Here is a 16,402-nt window from a genome sequence, read left to right on the forward strand (position 1 = left end):
AATAAATCCCGCTAAAAATCTAGCCTTAAAAATGACAAAGTAACAGCATATCTGTCGATATATCGATAGGCCCTCCCCGGCAATCGAATTTTTGTTTAACAATAACAATGAGCGGCTCGCAATTATTCCCCGTGAATCTGAACAGTCTGACCGCAAAGGAGCGACACAACTATATACTCAACCATTACGTGCTCAACTCGCCGGCGGAGGCGGAGTCCCGCCGCCACAAGCGGGACATCGATGTGATACGGGAGAACCACCGCTTCCTCTGGGATGATGAGGAGACGGACACCGATTCCCTCAGCTGGGAGCAGCGGCTGGCCCTGCGCTACTACAAGAAGCTGTTCAAGGAGTACTGCATTGCCGATCTGTCGCGGTACAAGGAGAACAAGATAGCCCTGCGCTGGCGAACGGAGCAGGAGGTGGTCACCGGAACCGGACAGTTCCAGTGCGGCAGTCGGCACTGCGGCGAGCGGGAGAATCTCCGCAGCTGGGAGGTGAACTTCAAATACATCGAAAAGGGAGCGCCCCTGAATGCGCTGGTTAAAGTGGGTTTGAACAGGTAACCTTGCCTGGAGTCACTGATAAATCCACGTAATCTTTAGGTGCGCCTTTGTCCCACGCACACGGAGCAGCTTAACTACCGCACCAAGAAGAGGGAGTACAAGAAGCAGCGAAGGAGGGCCAAGGAGGAACGCAGGGCTGAACGAAAACGAAAGCGTCGCCGGCTGGATGTCGAGCAGGAGAGTTCCTCAGAGAACGAAGACGAAGACGACGAGGAGGCTGGAAAATCCGCTTCCGAGTCCCAGCCAGAAACCAACGAGGAGCCCACAACGGAACAGAGCCCGGCTGACTATCAGATCTGGCAGCAACAGCCCGACCTCGGCCAGGAGCAAACCTCCAGGGAGCAGGAGTTCGAGCGCTATCTAGAGGATCTCCTCTTTTAAAATACATAGCACATTTATTTGGATTCAACGTAGACACTAGTGCTCTTTTTATAGTTACTGGCCGCGAGATGCGTTCGCTTACGGACTAGGATGTACATGTACACTCACATTTACAGGATTATTCACAAGAACTGCGTGCTAAGACCGACACCAAATCTAAAGTTGAACTGGACATTAAGGCTGTGACTGATTGATCTGTGGAAACATTTCCGAATCGCTACATTATATGCATGCACCTAGTTCAGCCGCAATTTTTGTATTCATCGAATGCGAATCGGAGGTTCGAAAATACATTTTCACCTTACGTTTACGTGCGCCCCTGCGGTCAAAACAAATTGTTTAAAACCAGCCACTGAAGCGTTTCTAAATATAAATCGCTCTACAATAAATACCCTCCGATTGTTTACACTCGACGAGTAGGGAAATCACGACTGAGCACATCCGCTTGAACTAGGCGTAAAGAAGACTGATCTAAATGTATGTATAGCATCATTGAACGGACAGGGACAGCGGCCGGGATTACTGCTCCTTGGGCAGTAGCTCGGCGAAGGCGGCCGTGGGCTTGAAGGCTGTCACCTCGGTGAAGACCATCTCCCGCCACTTCTCCACCGGCAGCTCGTTCTCCTCGAAGCTCTGGTCGTAGAGCGCGGCGGTCTGCTCGTCGGTCGGATCGTGGTACTTCTCCATGTACGGATGGGCCAGCGCCTGCTCTGCCGTGATGCGCTTGTCGGCGTCCAGTTCCAGCATCTTCTCTAGCAGATCGATGGCCAGCGGATTGGCGCCGCGGAAGAGGTCGCGGAAGTTGCGGCGCGGCATCACGGGCAGTGAGCGGATATAGTTCCGGGCACTCTCCGAGGAGATGCGGCTCATGAACTCGTCGGCCGGCGTGCCCAGCACCTCCATGATCAGGTTCAACTGATGGATGTGGTCGGTGCCGGGGAAGAGGGTGCGCCCGGTCAGCAACTCTGCCATTATACAGCCCACAGACCAAATGTCCACCGTCTGGTTGTAGTGCATCCAATTCAGCATGATCTCGGGCGCCCGGTACCATCGCGTGGCCACGTACCCGGTCATCTCGCTCTCCGCGGGACGCGCCAGCCCAAAGTCCAGGATGCGCAGCTCGCAGTCCTCGTTCACCGCGATGTTCGAGGGCTTCAGGTCGCGATGGATGACCCCGGCGCTGTGGATGTACTTCAGACCGCGCAGGATCTGGTAGATCAGGAACTGAACGTGGTCGTCGGACAGCTTCTGGGTGCGTATGATGTTGTTCAGATCGGCGTCCATCAAGTGGGTCACCATGTAGACCTGTTGAAATTGTTCCAAGGAGTCGGCGGGCTGTCCGGGATGAAAGACGTCCAGCAGACCGATGACGTTCTCGTGGTCCATGTGCTTCAGCAGCCGGAGCTCCCGATACGTTCTCTTGGCGTGGACGGCCGACTGGAAGGGCCGGGCCAGCTTCTTGATGGCCACCTTGGTGCTCGTGCCGCGGACCACGGCCTTGCACACCTGCCCGTAGGCTCCCTGTCCCACTGGCTGGAGGTTCTGGTACGTCTCCGGTATCTCCCACTCGGTGCGGTTGATGTCCAGCTTGTAGAACTTGGCCATTTTGCGCGACATTGCGTTGCTATTGCTTTTGCTCAGTTGCTAGTCTCTAATGTTATTAATCCTCTGGCTCTTTTTCGGCTCTTCTTCTTGCTCGTGGGATTTGTTATCTCAGTTTCGCACTGCGCGGCCTCAACATTGCTGCGGAATGAGTAATCGTTGTGGGGGATTAGTGGAAAACGTAGCCCAGTGCAAGTGCTTTCCCACAGATGCATTTGTATCTGCCTGGGCAGGCTGTAACTTACATCTCTGGGATTTTATTTATGCTAATCCACTGCGCCTACACTTTTTCTGATTGGACAACAACGCTGCTCCGGTTATCGATAGCCGCAGTGGGGCCGATTTCCAATCAGCTGTTGCTCGTTTATGCGTTAACATGATTATTTTAAGCTCTTGCCCTGCCGAACTCGAAGTCCATCGGGGCAACGGTTAAATTTGCAAAGCTCCTGCGTAGTACCGTCCAGAGCGTATCCCAAAGATACGTTTGGATTGTATTTATCGGATTGCAGATTGTTAAGATTGCAAATGTTTATTTGTGGAATTTATTCTTGTTATTTTCAGATTTATTAGCTTTTGACAAATGCTTTTTAATTTTGGAGTAAATAATTAATGTATTAACTTAACAACTATTTACTAATTTTAAGTTTTTCAAGTCGTAATAACATCAAAAAATAGCTTTTCTTGCAGTGTTATGATTAATATTTTCATTATAATTATTTATACAATTAGTAATGCTTAAAATACAAATATAAATATACTTTTTTTTACAGACTGTAATCAGTATGTTTTATCTTAAAATTGAATAAAGAATCACTATTAAAAATTAATAATAATTATTTTTTTTACTTTTATAATATTAAATAATAATAATACAAAAATTATTAGTTTTGAGAAATATTATTAGTTTTGAGAATAGTATAAAAATTTTAAAATCATAGTGAAAATAAAATGCTGAACTGAAATGGCTTATTTTTATTTTATTTTATTTATTGTAATTACTGTTCCCGAAATGTTCCCTTATGATAAGACTAACTTAAATACTAAATTGTTAATATTATTTTTTTTTAAGATAGTTTAATGAGCTTTTTTTTCCGACAATACCGATATCTATGTATTTATCTGATATTTTCACTAAAAGTGGCTGGTATGTATAAAATCCAAAGCCCAGGAAGACCATCAGTCCGTCGACCATAAAGTTATATCTTCTCCCAGAGCTCAACATCGCCCGGTAACAGAAGGCGGTCAGTTGGCATAAGCTGGTTTTGTTTCAATCGCTCGTCGGTCGTCGTTGGCGCTACATCCAAAGTACGGATTGCGACGCCCTTCGCTCCAACGTTTTTTGCACGAGTTTTTTCCATACGTATTTGTTCATTGACAAAAACTCAAGCTGCGCTCTGTGCGTGCGAGTGTGTGCCGCGTGTGTGTGAGTGTGCATGAGCGGCCGCCTGTGTGAGTGCGGTGCTTTGTGTGCAGAATAATTTTTGCAAACATTATGTAAATGCGCAAATTAAAGTTCAATCGACGCCAGTTTTCGAGTAGGAAACCAGATCGCCTTGCTTTAAGTGCCACGGAGCAACAGTTTTTTCGTATTTTTTTGGGGAACAAACACCCTAGCGCTCCCCCACACGCCCACAAACTCACAGGATCTCCGGCGATCCACCGGATACACCTCTGCCGCGTAACGATCTGAACGAAAATGGCCACGACGGCGGCCGCAATGGCTGCCACGAGTGTTGTTGTGCTAGATCGGGGTAACAACACTACCTGTACCATCAACTTGCACGGTGAGCCGAACGAATAAAATATAATCAAACGAAAAGAAAAGAAAAAACAGCAAAACGAACCCTCAATTAATCATAATTAAGGAGAACAACAGTTTTTGCAGTCTTCGCCAAAGTTTGGTGGCGTTATTTTTAGCGGATGATTAGCTTGGACTTTCGTTCCCCGGGAGTTTCCGAAATCGAAACCCGTTTCGCCCCCTAAACTGACCGATTCGCGACCTCTGCAGGTTATCACTGTGCTCTCGAAACAACCTTGCTTTTACCTTTCGGCGTTCTACGCACCAGCCAGCGCGCCTGGGGCTATCTTATCAGCCAAGATCGGGGGGCGGCACTTCAGCGTCATATGTGTCTGTGCTCCAACCGTTTGGCGGAGATCAGTTCGGTTCGGTTTGGGACCAGCTCAGAGCTGGGAGCTCCATTTCCAGCCCAGCCGATGGGGCTCCTACTCGCAGCACATTTCGATTAGGCGTTTCGTATATGTATGGCCTTATATACGGGTGTTCGAGTATACAGGCCCCTCTCTACGAGCACCTATGTGTGCTGGCACCCAGCGTACTTTCAACAATTACGACTGCCTGTGTCTGGCCTGCCCACGTTAGTTTCCAAGTCGCAGCCGTTTGAGCAACAGTCAGACAGTCAGACAGCCAGAGACACAACAGCGTTTGCCACAGACAGCGGATCGTACACCCAAAAAAATGGTGTACCCAAATCGAAAGAGTTCTCTAAGGGAGTGGTTAAAACTAGGAACTAGCGGGTGTTTCTTATAGAAAATATTGTAAGAATATGAAAGAAACAAGAATATGTTAGAACATCCTCATGATTTTTGAATTGAAAGAGCATTCAGAACATAATATATTTTTTACAATCTTACTTTGTCATTAGGAATAGTCAACTAGAAAATTGTATCCTCCTTTTAAGTAGGTGAAAAAGGTTTGGTTCACTTTAATGCAATCTTGTTTAAGAGATATAGTTCTTAGTGGAACATTAAATCAAATTGAATAAATAATTAAAAATTTAAATTAACAAATAACTAGTTCTTAGACTGATTGTTTCCAGTGTATCTTATCACATGTAACTCGAACGCTGTTAATTATTAGTTCTCGAGTGCGCTCAAACTAAACTTTACATGAAGTGTTTCCAGTCATAATAGTCAAAGTATCAGACCTGCGGCTCTTGCATTGGGGCCAACGGAACGAGATTTGGGGAACAGCAGCAGCTCCTCCCACGCGGCCAAGTGCTCACCCACCCATTGGCCGTAGGCCATCGTCATGCCCAGATCCATATATCCACGAGCCCGTACCGCAGCCGTAACCATACCCATATCCCAGTCTTTAGCTGTGCCAGAGATTCGCTCTCAGCCAGTTTACTTGCAGGCCAGTTGCTCAAGACTGTGTGTGTCGGCCATGTGGGTTAGAAGTGTGTGCGTCATGTACTTGGCTTTGCCGCTTGTTTTTGTGGTGTTCCCACAGTTGATCCAGCTTAAAATTCATTCATTGATGTACGGGCTCGGAAGTTGCGGAAACTGCTTCAGGTTTTCCTTTGTAATATATATAAATAATAATATATTATTAAATGGATCCCTAATGGAAATCTTCATATTTGCTAAGTGATAGCTAAGATTAGGTATTAAAGTACATTCTTTGATGTAAAAGCTCAGAAAGTACGGAACCATTTTCAGGTTTTTACCAATAATATCTACTAATCATCTAAATATCTAAAATAACTTATAATATCTAAAAATTATATAAATTATGTTGATATATAATGAATATTTCAGAAAGTACGGAACCATTTTCAGGTTTTTACCAATAATATCTACTAATCATCTAAATATCTAAAATATCTTATTATATCTAAAAATTATATAAATTATGTTGATATATAATGAATATTTCCTTACTTTTGTATATATATATAAGTAAGTGCTAGATTAGATTGATCTTCTATAAAAATCTTTCTACTCTTGATGGATATAGATTTATTTTAGATAATATCCCACTTTTAAATACAAATAATTATAAGTTTAACTCACGAGTGAGCTTGAATTACCTGCAGCGTAAAATAGGATTATAGATTCATGTTTTTTTGTAGAAAATTATATTTTTACTTGCTTATTTTATTAAATAATACCACAAAAATGTAAAACTTATTATTTTAAACATGGTTTTGTTACCAATAATAATAAAAAACAATAAAAGGCAGTTTAATTTACCGGGAACTTACCAGAGGATGTTACACTCTACAACAATTCTCTTTGGGAATTTGTAAATGTGTTTTAAAAAAAATTAAACTTGTTATTTGAAGCCTGGTTCCCATACCAATAATAATAATAATCTGTACATATATCGCATTCCATCACTTTTGTACACCTACAACTTTTTGCAAATACCTTTTGAACGAAGCCAATTATTTGCCTACCTTCTGTTTGCAGGTGCCACAGTCGTGTCCTGGCGGGTAAACAATCAGGAGCAGTTGTTTGTCAGGTGAGTGGACCGAACTTGCTCGGCTAGTTACTGCCCAGTACCCTTTAAGCATCGCTCATACGCCACGTCGGCCGAACTTTAAGCCCAAACTTACGCAAGTCCACGGTGGGCTGTGCGTTTGCGTTGGTTGCTCATGCAACCAAAAAAGTGATTCGCAAAGTTTCCAGTGGCGGCGGCAGAGAGAAGGGGGTCGCCCAGAGGTGGAGGGGGGGATGGGGGCTGACAGGTTGGGCAGGAGCAGCCTTAGCCATTCTGTTTGGCGGCAAAATGTTTTTGTATGACACCCAACAAAAAACACGTCGGGACCGAGCGGTTCCAGGCGTCGAACCAGCGAACCGAACCAAAAGCGACCGAATGGCAAAAACACAAAAACACAGGGGCGGCGGTTAGGGGGGATGGCCCCCTCTTGGGGGCTAGGAGCCATTGCACTTGCACCAGGAGGAGCTGCCTCCATTGATGGCCGTTTTTTTCGCCCTGTTGCTGCCTACTGCGGCGCTCTCCTGTGCTGTTCTGTTCGGGGCTTCCCCTGCTTTCGCCCCACGACCCCCCCCTGTGGCAAAACAATGTGCAAGTTTTTATGAATGGAGTTTTTGGCGCGGCCAGCTAGATCGATAAATCCCCACAACATGGGCAGCCCTCCACACTTGGCCGCACAGTGGTTCGCGGCCCATCAGCTCCTGGCCAATTGCCGGGTTCCTGGCCAGCTCCCACACAGGCACAGAGCACGAAGTACCAGTCGAGTGTGTTGGGCCCTCGTCGTCGGCGGTCGGTCCTAACTTCTTTTTTGCTCCGTCTGCCGGAAAGTTTTCGACGGTTTTTGTGGCCACCAGTCATTCGGCATTCGGAAACCCACTAAAAACTGGCAGTGGTCACGGATAAGGCGAGGAAGTGCAAACCAAATTAATTATTTGCCTGCTTTAAGCAACTTTATTTAGAAATAGGCGGGAATAGAGAAGCTCAAGATGAAGGCACTTAAAGCACTGAATATTTCAGTCGTAAATAAATATGTTTATATTTAAAAAGTTGTTGAGTTTTTAAATTTATTAAATTAATTTTATCACGCACTCAAATGTATTTAACTAAAACAACTATTCAAGAACCAATTCAACCTGATTGCAGCTCATTGAGAACTTTTTGAACTCAAAAAATGTCTTTCAATTTTCAAGAACAATTTTAAATCGGATAAAAACGACAGAAATCTCTGTGTCAACGTATTAAAGTTTATTAAATTTAAGATATTATATGATATATATTTTAATTCATTATGTGCATCCATACATTTTGAGAAGTTATTGATAAAATTACAGTCAAATTAAAATAAGTTACAAAATACATACCGCAGTTTAACAAGAAAATACAAATCCTGTTTCAACATTTATTTAAAAAAAACAAAGGTCATTTACTCATTCCCAAAGAAAAGGTTTTAAATCTAAAATCTTAAGGATTAAGTTCCTCTCTTAGTATAAAATACGAACGATCCCTGATAAATGTAAAAAACTAAATGTTCTGTTGATATCCCCAGTGTTCTAAAATATATTTGAAACTATTTCAAGTGCTTTCGGTAATTCCCCGTTGGCGTCAAATCCCGAACTGAAATCTCCTGAATATTAATGAAAATTGCCATGTCAAATGCGTTCCACAGCTGAAAGCGTTTACAAATGATGCACAGCGAGTGGAGGACAAACGGAATCAGCAGCTTAGGTAGATCCGGGGGCAGCAGGAGCTGCTTGATGGATGCGTCGGCAAATTAGCTGAGACGAAACCCAAGGCAGGTCCCAGCTCGGGGCAACGTCATCCTCAGCGACAGGAGAAAAACAAGGCACAAAAAGGGGGCAAGGAGCATTTCGCCAGACACTTTTTTCTGCTAATAGCATTTCTGAATTTCTGAATGTCTGTCTCAGTCTGCAAGCGTTTTTATGGCTGGCATATTTTCGAGTAGCGTCTAACCGAATTAATCGAGCCCTTCCCTTCCACCATCTCGTCTTCCCCAGCAAACTGGCCTCGTTCGATGGCAAGAAGGCGATACGTGGCGGGATTCCCTTTGTCTTCCGTAAGTTTGCCCAGATCCAGGAGCTTTTCCTGGCCCTCAGCTAATGTGTTCCCACAACTACAGCTCAGTTTGGTGCCTGGTCCTTCGGACCCCAACATGGATTTGCGAGGATTACGAGGTGGCATCTGGAGAGACCGCCAGACAGGCTGCACAATGGCGATGTGGAGGCCATATTCTCGCTGATGGACAACGACTTCACGCGGTCCATCTGGAACTATCAGTAGGTCTTACTAAAATACCTATAAAAGTATGATATTTGGTGTTTTATAAATAATTATTTAATATAACAAGGGTAATACCTCTTACGAGTACTCTATTATAATGGAATTTAATAGATAAAACACTATGATATGGTAAAAGTTGTCTCAGCAAAGGACAGTACCAATTTTTAAAGACTTCAAACCTTTCTTTTTTTTAATTATGCTTTTTGCAATTTTTAAAATCCCTCCCTTATAATGGTTTCTCATAGATCTTAAAACTGTGAACTATTTAAGGTTGTAAGAACATATCTACATAAACTAATTTTAATGGATTTACCAACAGTTTAGAACATCAGAAACATACATTTTCAAACTACGACCCGACTAAATCCGCTTCCCTTGAAGGTTCCGCATCACCTACCGGCTGATCCTGCGCGAAAAGGAGCTGCACTTCCACATCGGCGTCTACAATCCCAGCAAGGAGCTGAGCTTCACGTTCAACATGCTGCTGCACACCTACCTAAAGGTGCCCGACGTGCGCCGGTGTCAGATCACGGGTCTCCAGGGCTGCCACTTCATCGATAAGACGCGCGAGAACGCGCTCTACCAGGAGGGACGCGAGGTGGTCACGGTCAACGAGTGGACCGATAGGATCTACCAGCACACGCCACAGGAGCACGTCATAACGAACGTGGTGTCCGGCCGTAAGATGAGACTGCACAAGTACAATTTTCCCGACACGGGTGAGTAAATATGGTTTACAAAATATAACATCCTATATCCTATATACCATACGCTTCAGTCATCTGGAATCCTTGGATCGACCGATCGCGCGAGATGAGCGACTTCGGGGACGACGAGTTCCCCAACATGCTGTGCGTGGAGGCGGGCAACGTGACCTCGCCCGTAATCCTGCTGCCCGGTACCGCCTTCGAGGCCAGCCAGATCCTTCAGGTAGAGCAGCCGGTGCTGGAGTAACCCCAATCTAACCCATCCTAACACCAGACCTCCTCCCCGCTCCCAGCAATTCAAGTGTCCCTATACTATAGACTCATCCAACTGGATGAGAAGCAATCTAACCGACTTCATTCAATTCGACTAGCGTCACCCTTTCCATCTCCATACTCCAATTCAAATGTCTTTACTTTGCATGCCATCAGATCATCATCGAGGGCAATGTTAGTCGCAAGACCAAGCGGAATCGCTAGCGTTTAAAGAATCGGAACCCCACGAGGTAAACCGATTCGCAACCATGTCAAAGCGCACTTTTCCACAGAGATCCGGGGATCCAGAGATCCGCAGATGAGCCCGCAAGATGGTGATCCGCGTCAGAAGGAGGAGACGGAGGATCAGGATGAGGAGGAGGAGGAGGGAGAGTACAGTAACTGTTTGGTTGTTCCCGACTCTAATCTATTTCCTAAGTAATCTTACAACCCTCTCTAGCAATATGTGTTGTGCCAGGAATGATAAAGGAATGTACACCTAATAACTTCTTCTACCATCCTTAGTTTGTGCCTACTTGGAATCGGTCGACGAGCAGATTCGACATTCCTAGCCAGCCTAAAATAAAATGTGCATTGTAGTAACTTAATCAGGTTTTATGGAGCAGGAAGTGACGGTCCCGGAAACTTAGTATCTCTTGCCAAACTTATAACGAGCCCTTTGGAAGTAGCCCTACTTCTTTGTCACTGTAAAAGTTGTCTTCGTTCATTGTGATGACCTCACTTTTGCTTCGAAAACCTACTTAATCAGCGAAAATAGACGAACTAAACTAATGAGCAATGGGCACCACTTGCTCTGGTCAGCACCCATATGATAAACGTGTATACGATTGAATATAGACAACTTCACAACGTTTTAAACCTAATATGTGTAAAATACTAAAAGCAATTATGTGTACCAATTAAATTAATAATCTGCAAGTAAATGTAATTGTTACTAAGAAATAAAAGCGTTTCACTTGGGCAGTCTGTTAATATATTAATCATTTATCATTAATTTAAATATTAATCCCAAGCGAATATTTCGACCTCTTCAGCACCTATGATTTCATCCCACTCCTTTTCGTTTTTGATTATATCAAATGGTATGAAACCTTGGAACAACCAATAGAGCGACATGCTTATGTTGGACATTAGACGTGCCTTTACAGTCTGTCTTTGTCTCTGAAGGGAAAATATAGTGAGGTTTAAGTAATTAGCAAAAAAGGAAGCTTACTTGTTGATTTATTTGAAAACTTAGGCGACAGAAGAATGCTATTAGTAGCAGGATAAAGATCACCAAGCGAAACATTATAAGGTGCGGTGAACTACCGCGAAGCAAAACCAAAATGCAACTGAGGTGAAAATCAAAGTGTGCTATGATAACTCGCCTTCCCGCTAAGAAACTCACACCTGCAGGTGTCGTACATTAAGCTTAGTTTATTTGATTTTTGTTTGTTTTATATCAGTTGCTTAGATTAGATTCTTTACATACATTTATAAATTAGGCATTTCTAGATTGATTCTAAAACGCAACGCTCTCGCAGATCGAGCCACTCCGAGGGGTCAAGACATACATGCTGAATATCGTGTTTTGACTTAGTAAGTGGTTACTCAATGGGTGCTCTTTGAAGCTGGGACAAGAAGGGAAAGTTAGCTCACTTGGCTGAGTCGTCGAGTTTTTGTTAGTTTCGTTTTCTGTTGGTTTAGATTTCCGCAGCTGGACGAGACTTGGTACAGTTGCTCTATAAATATAGTTATGATCGAATGATATTGCAAGGATAGTTTGGTGTACAGCGTGGCGAGTGGGTGACACACAGCTTAGTCGATCTTCACAGCTCCGTAGATTCTCAGAATGAAAACGTAGGCGGCGAAGAAGCCAATCGAGCCGGTCAGCAGCCAGAAAGTAAGCACCATGAGACCTGTGTTAAAAATAGGTTATCAACATAAGATGTACCATGATTTCCAATAGATCTTACCCGTGTAGCCCAAGTAGAGCAGCGTGGGTATAAACTCGGTTATCTCCAGCTTAGTGAAAAAGTAGAAGATGCTATAAAAGAGCACGTAGACGGCCGAGCCGCCAGAAACAATAAAGCTGCGCCACCACCAGCGGTAGTCCTATAATTAATAAATATCATTGAATTATTAAAGATTCACCTTGTTTAAGGACAGGAAAAAATCTCACCTCGCCACACAGCTGAAAGTATGTCATAACTATGGAGATCTGAGCACAGCTAACCACCAAGATGCAGAACACCAGGAAAAGAAAGCCGAACAGGTAGTAGAACTGATTCTGCCAGATGGCCGTGAACACAAAGAAGAGCTCAATAAAGACGGCGCCGAAGGGCAGAATGCCAGCCATCAGAGTGCTGCAATCGCAATGCGGTTGGAATTAGATTAGCAAAGTGGGATGCAGTGAAAGAAGTCTGCTCACCTCAAGATCGCATTCATGTACCAGTGCTGCGTGGGCACTTGCCGCGGAATCATGTTGGTGCGCACTGGGTGCTGGTACGGCTGCTTGCGGTAGCCCAGATAGAAGCCCAGGTATACCAGGGGCACCGAGATACCAAACCAGAGCAGCAGCAGCGAGATCATGGTGGTAAACGGCACGGCACCGCTAGACGACTTGTCCCAGATGAAGAAGTTCAAAAAGAATCCAGTGCTGCGGGAAAATCAATAACCGATTAGCTTTGGAACATGCGATAGCTCAGCTCAGCTCACCCAAATACAATGCCCGGATAGAGGGTGGCGGTGAGGAAGGCTGCCCGCTTCCACTCGCGACCCTTCATAGTCTTGTAGAGTCGCGCCGCATAGTATCCTGCAATGGTGCCCATGAAGACGTACATAAAGATGCCCGACGTCATGAGGGCGCCACGCGACGAAGGCGACAGCATGCCCAACATAGCGAAGAAGATGGTGATCAGGGCCATGAAGAAGATCTGAATGCCGCTGCCAATAATCGCGGAAAACAGTCTAGTATTCTTGGGTGGACGGAACACATCGCCGTGGACCAGTTTCCAGCCAGTCTCCTCCAGCGTATCCTCAATGTTGTCGTCCGTATTGTAGCGAGCGATATCCCGACGTAGGGTTCGGATCATGATCATGGTGAGAATCCCAGAGAGGAAGAAGACCACCACCAGCGAGTTGATAATACTGAACCAATGGATCTGGACGTCGCGCATGCCAAGGTAGATGTCCCAGCGCGAGGCCCAGCTCACCTTGGACTCCTTCCACTCCACAGAGTAGGTGAAGTACAGCTGCGTCTCCCCGTTGGGATTGACCAGCTGCGGCCGGGCGCTGTCTGGGAAATTGCACGTATCCCCATGGAACTTGAGCTCCTTGTGACTGACCGACACCGTTTCCACCTCGAAGCCAACCACTCGGTACTTGTCCTTCGAGTGCATGTGGTAGGACAGAATGAACTTCAGGTGGTTGTTGATGTAGATGTTATCGCCGTCCACCTGGCCCAGCCGGTAGCCGTGCTCGTAGGTCACTTCCTCGGGATTGTTAACGCTGACGATGCGCGTGGCCACCGGCAAGTTGTCCACGAGCAAATGCACGAAGTACTCGTGCTGAATGCGCTCCGCCACCAGAGCGGAGTCCTCCTTGCTCCAGGTGAGCGGCCTGTCCTTCTGGTTGCACAGCAGGCGGCAGTTGACCTGCTGATTCATCCGCACCTCGTAGGGTGTGTTGACGATCCGGTCGCCGCGCAGCACCTCGCCCAGATTCTCCGACTTGAAGATGAGCGTGCCATTCTTGGGATAGCAGAACTTGAGGGAGTAGTACTGATAGGGCAGCTGGGTGCGGCTGCTGGTCATCTTCACCGCCTTCACGTCGATCTTCTGGTCCTGGACGAACTCGACCGGCGCCACGCCGGGCACGTAGAAGCATTCGGCCACCAGGACGAGGCCCACCAGCAGCACTGTCGCCAGCCATAGCCTAGCCACAGAGCCGTTCTGCAAGAGAAGGAGAGGTGGTTACATCCTGGTCTAGCCATCCAATCCTGCTTTGTAATCCAATTGCTGGCGTGTCCCTCTGCTAGCGCAGCTGCTCCGGGTCTTGCCACACTCACCTGCATTGTGTGACGTGTTCGGGAGTGCTGGAAAAGGTTACCCGCTGGACCCTTGGTGACTGCAATTCCGCAGGAAACTATATATTCGGGTGTATATAATTTATAGTTTCTGCGTCTCCCTGCTGGCAATTCTCCTTCTTCTTCTCCCCGAATCTTCAGACTTCTGGTGCTGGCAAAGTCGTGGCGCTGGAACGGTCACACCAATAATCGACTATCGATAAGAGAAAATATCGATTAATGCTAAAGAGGCGCGATCATTCAAGCAGGGGAACAACCTTAAAAAATATTTTAAATTAATTTTTAGTTTAAGCAATTGAAAATCAGTAAAGCTTAATAATAAGTATTAACGGAATCCATAAAAATATTCATCCCTAAATTGACATCTTCCTTATAACACAAATTTATACGTAAATTTTCGTAAAAGTTAATAATATGTTATTTTACCTTAAATAATTGAGTATCTATTTACTTTTGATAGTCAATTAAGGTTTTGAACAAAAATGTAGCTTTAAAAGCTTTAAAAAGGAGTAGCTTTTAACCCATTCAAGGAATCAAAAGCTTAATAAAACTACTGGCCATTAGCTTATTAATATTTACCTATGTACGTAGTTATAAAATTATTTTAAAAAATTTAGAAATAATGTTAATTATTAAGGGTATAAGCCCGGAAATAGTTCTGATACTTTTAATGTTTGGAAACTTACAATAACAAAAATAGAATAGAAATAGATTATAAACTAACTGACCAAAAATGTGGTAGTATAAATAGATACATTATAAAGTTTATGTGTTTACAATAGATCTCTATTACATTTTTAAATAAGCCTGAAATTAATTTAAACATGTGTTATATGGGCATAAGTAAAAAACGTTTATGAATTGAAATAATAATACGCTTTTAAACTGTGACAACAAATCCACTAATTAAATCCATTTTAAAATCTCATTATCCGTGCCCACTTATGGGCAAACAAACCATTTTTTTTAGGTGAAGCACCCTACGAACACTTGTAAAATTTTGACTTTTGTGTATTTGCACCATGTTGATATTGCTTTTATGGGCACAAAAGCAACAGCGGCGCTGGCAGGATCAACAATACAATAAACAGTAATGCTTAAACACAGACAAATAAACATAAACATTTATGTCAATAAAATGAACTGATGCTTGACCCGCTCGGTCAGATAAAATGTCTGGCAGAGGCACCCTGCCACAAAAGATATATCTGTAAAATCCCCCATGTGTGCACATGAGCGTACTAAGCATTCAAAGGACTGCAATAGTTTGCCAGCAGGGCTACATGCTGACGCATCCTTTGAAACGTCCAAATGGATTTTGGTTAAAGGTAAAATTATGCACGATTTGAGAGGTGTTATAAGTACTTACTAAGTCGTTTTTTAGGATGAAAAGATCTATCAATACAACAAGACAATTATAATAAGTTAAATTTAAGCTCTGTTTTATTGGTGTATGTGTTATGTATGTGATTCACTTTTTTAATAACAATAATAATAATCAATTTGTTAATATTTGCATACAAATAATAAGTTTCTTTTCTCAGGAGATTTTAAGTTTTAGATAAATATTTTGTTGCTTTTGTTGACCGAATTTACATTACTTAGGACGTTTTAAATGGAAATTACTTTTTGACTGTGATAAAGCAGTTTTACTATAAACAGTGTGTTTTTTTGTACCAACTTTCTGCTTTTGAACAGTTTTTTAAACCTTTAAAGCTGAAACTTTCGTACTTTTTCCGTCGTTTTTATTTAAATGCTATTTGTTACCATTAACACTAATTAAACTTACGGGCGGCTTTTGCCTTTGTGGGGAAAGTAATTGCGTTGCATTTATATATTAATTAAATGTGGAAAAGTTTATTAAATATCTTTATGATTGTTATGCTTTTGAGGCTTAAAACGGGATTCGAATGCTGCTTATTTTTTGATGAAATGAAAGTTTAAACGAGCAAGTTGAAATTGTTTACTAAAAACATGTCATAGTTCTTATCGCCTTCACCAGTTGAAAGCTGTACCATTTTATCTGCATCATATTTTTCCCTAGTAGATATTAAAAAGTTCTTTCAATAAATAATAAATCCCGCACATTGAAAATCAGGCTAGCTCCCCAATGACTTTCTCCCCGAAGAGCAAATAGTTCGCATGAACTAAAAATGCAACGCTTAATACACATACCTATATTTATCAATAAATATTGAAATACTTATGCTGCTCGGCAAATATATCATGACATTGGTCTTCCGCTCCCCAGCGTGGCCTATTCTTCATT

The 16,402-nt window shown here is 43.7% G+C and overlaps 5 protein-coding genes across 8 annotated transcripts; 2 read left to right on the forward strand and 3 right to left on the reverse strand.

Annotated features, from left to right (window-relative positions):
- Nucleotides 1-63: 63 nt before the first annotated feature.
- Nucleotides 64-1,336, forward strand: LOC108032593 (protein FRA10AC1 homolog). Its single transcript, XM_017106506.3, has 2 exons — nucleotides 64-548; nucleotides 606-1,336. The coding sequence occupies exons 1-2, from the start codon at nucleotides 108-110 to the stop codon at nucleotides 945-947; spliced, it is 783 nt and encodes a 260-aa protein (XP_016961995.1). The 5' UTR covers nucleotides 64-107; the 3' UTR covers nucleotides 948-1,336.
- On the reverse strand, nucleotides 942-2,909 carry LOC108032592 (mitogen-activated protein kinase p38b). The gene is made up of 2 exons (XM_017106505.3): nucleotides 2,795-2,909; nucleotides 942-2,690 (listed from the first exon to the last, which is right to left on the reverse strand). Exon 2 carries the CDS (start codon nucleotides 2,562-2,564, stop codon nucleotides 1,467-1,469), a length of 1,098 nt encoding a protein of 365 aa, XP_016961994.1. The 5' UTR covers nucleotides 2,565-2,690; nucleotides 2,795-2,909; the 3' UTR covers nucleotides 942-1,466.
- A 907-nt stretch (nucleotides 2,910-3,816) lies between these two features.
- On the forward strand, nucleotides 3,817-11,014 carry LOC108032697 (uncharacterized). 4 transcript variants are annotated; one of them, XR_007763352.1, is made up of 8 exons: nucleotides 3,817-4,333; nucleotides 6,762-6,813; nucleotides 8,805-8,863; nucleotides 8,927-9,083; nucleotides 9,469-9,806; nucleotides 9,866-10,017; nucleotides 10,069-10,444; nucleotides 10,507-11,014. XR_007763352.1 is itself a non-coding variant. In XM_050884876.1 (7 exons), exons 1-7 carry the CDS (start codon nucleotides 4,246-4,248, stop codon nucleotides 10,276-10,278), a joined length of 1,056 nt encoding a protein of 351 aa, XP_050740833.1. In that variant the 5' UTR covers nucleotides 3,817-4,245; the 3' UTR covers nucleotides 10,279-11,014. The 4 variants fall into 4 exon arrangements, 3 of the variants coding, with proteins under 3 accessions (XP_050740833.1, XP_016962164.1, XP_016962165.1); XM_050884876.1 differs by having other exon boundaries at nucleotides 10,069-11,014; XM_017106675.3 differs by having other exon boundaries at nucleotides 3,818-4,333; nucleotides 10,088-11,014.
- A 1-nt stretch (nucleotide 11,015) lies between these two features.
- Nucleotides 11,016-11,412, reverse strand: LOC127010625 (uncharacterized). Its single transcript, XM_050884877.1, has 2 exons — nucleotides 11,281-11,412; nucleotides 11,016-11,228 (listed from the first exon to the last, which is right to left on the reverse strand). Exons 1-2 carry the CDS (start codon nucleotides 11,353-11,355, stop codon nucleotides 11,070-11,072), a joined length of 234 nt encoding a protein of 77 aa, XP_050740834.1. The 5' UTR covers nucleotides 11,356-11,412; the 3' UTR covers nucleotides 11,016-11,069.
- A 51-nt stretch (nucleotides 11,413-11,463) lies between these two features.
- LOC108032750 (transmembrane 9 superfamily member 4) lies at nucleotides 11,464-14,285 on the reverse strand. The gene is made up of 6 exons (XM_017106740.3): nucleotides 14,116-14,285; nucleotides 12,765-13,999; nucleotides 12,478-12,705; nucleotides 12,229-12,412; nucleotides 12,023-12,161; nucleotides 11,464-11,965 (listed from the first exon to the last, which is right to left on the reverse strand). Exons 1-6 carry the CDS (start codon nucleotides 14,119-14,121, stop codon nucleotides 11,865-11,867), a joined length of 1,893 nt encoding a protein of 630 aa, XP_016962229.1. The 5' UTR covers nucleotides 14,122-14,285; the 3' UTR covers nucleotides 11,464-11,864.
- Between the last annotated feature and the right edge of the window lie 2,117 nt (nucleotides 14,286-16,402).

The sequence above is a fragment of the Drosophila biarmipes genome, chromosome 2L (assembly GCF_025231255.1).
Source record: "Drosophila biarmipes strain raj3 chromosome 2L, RU_DBia_V1.1, whole genome shotgun sequence".
In the NCBI taxonomy this organism is placed as follows: domain Eukaryota; kingdom Metazoa; phylum Arthropoda; class Insecta; order Diptera; family Drosophilidae; genus Drosophila; species Drosophila biarmipes.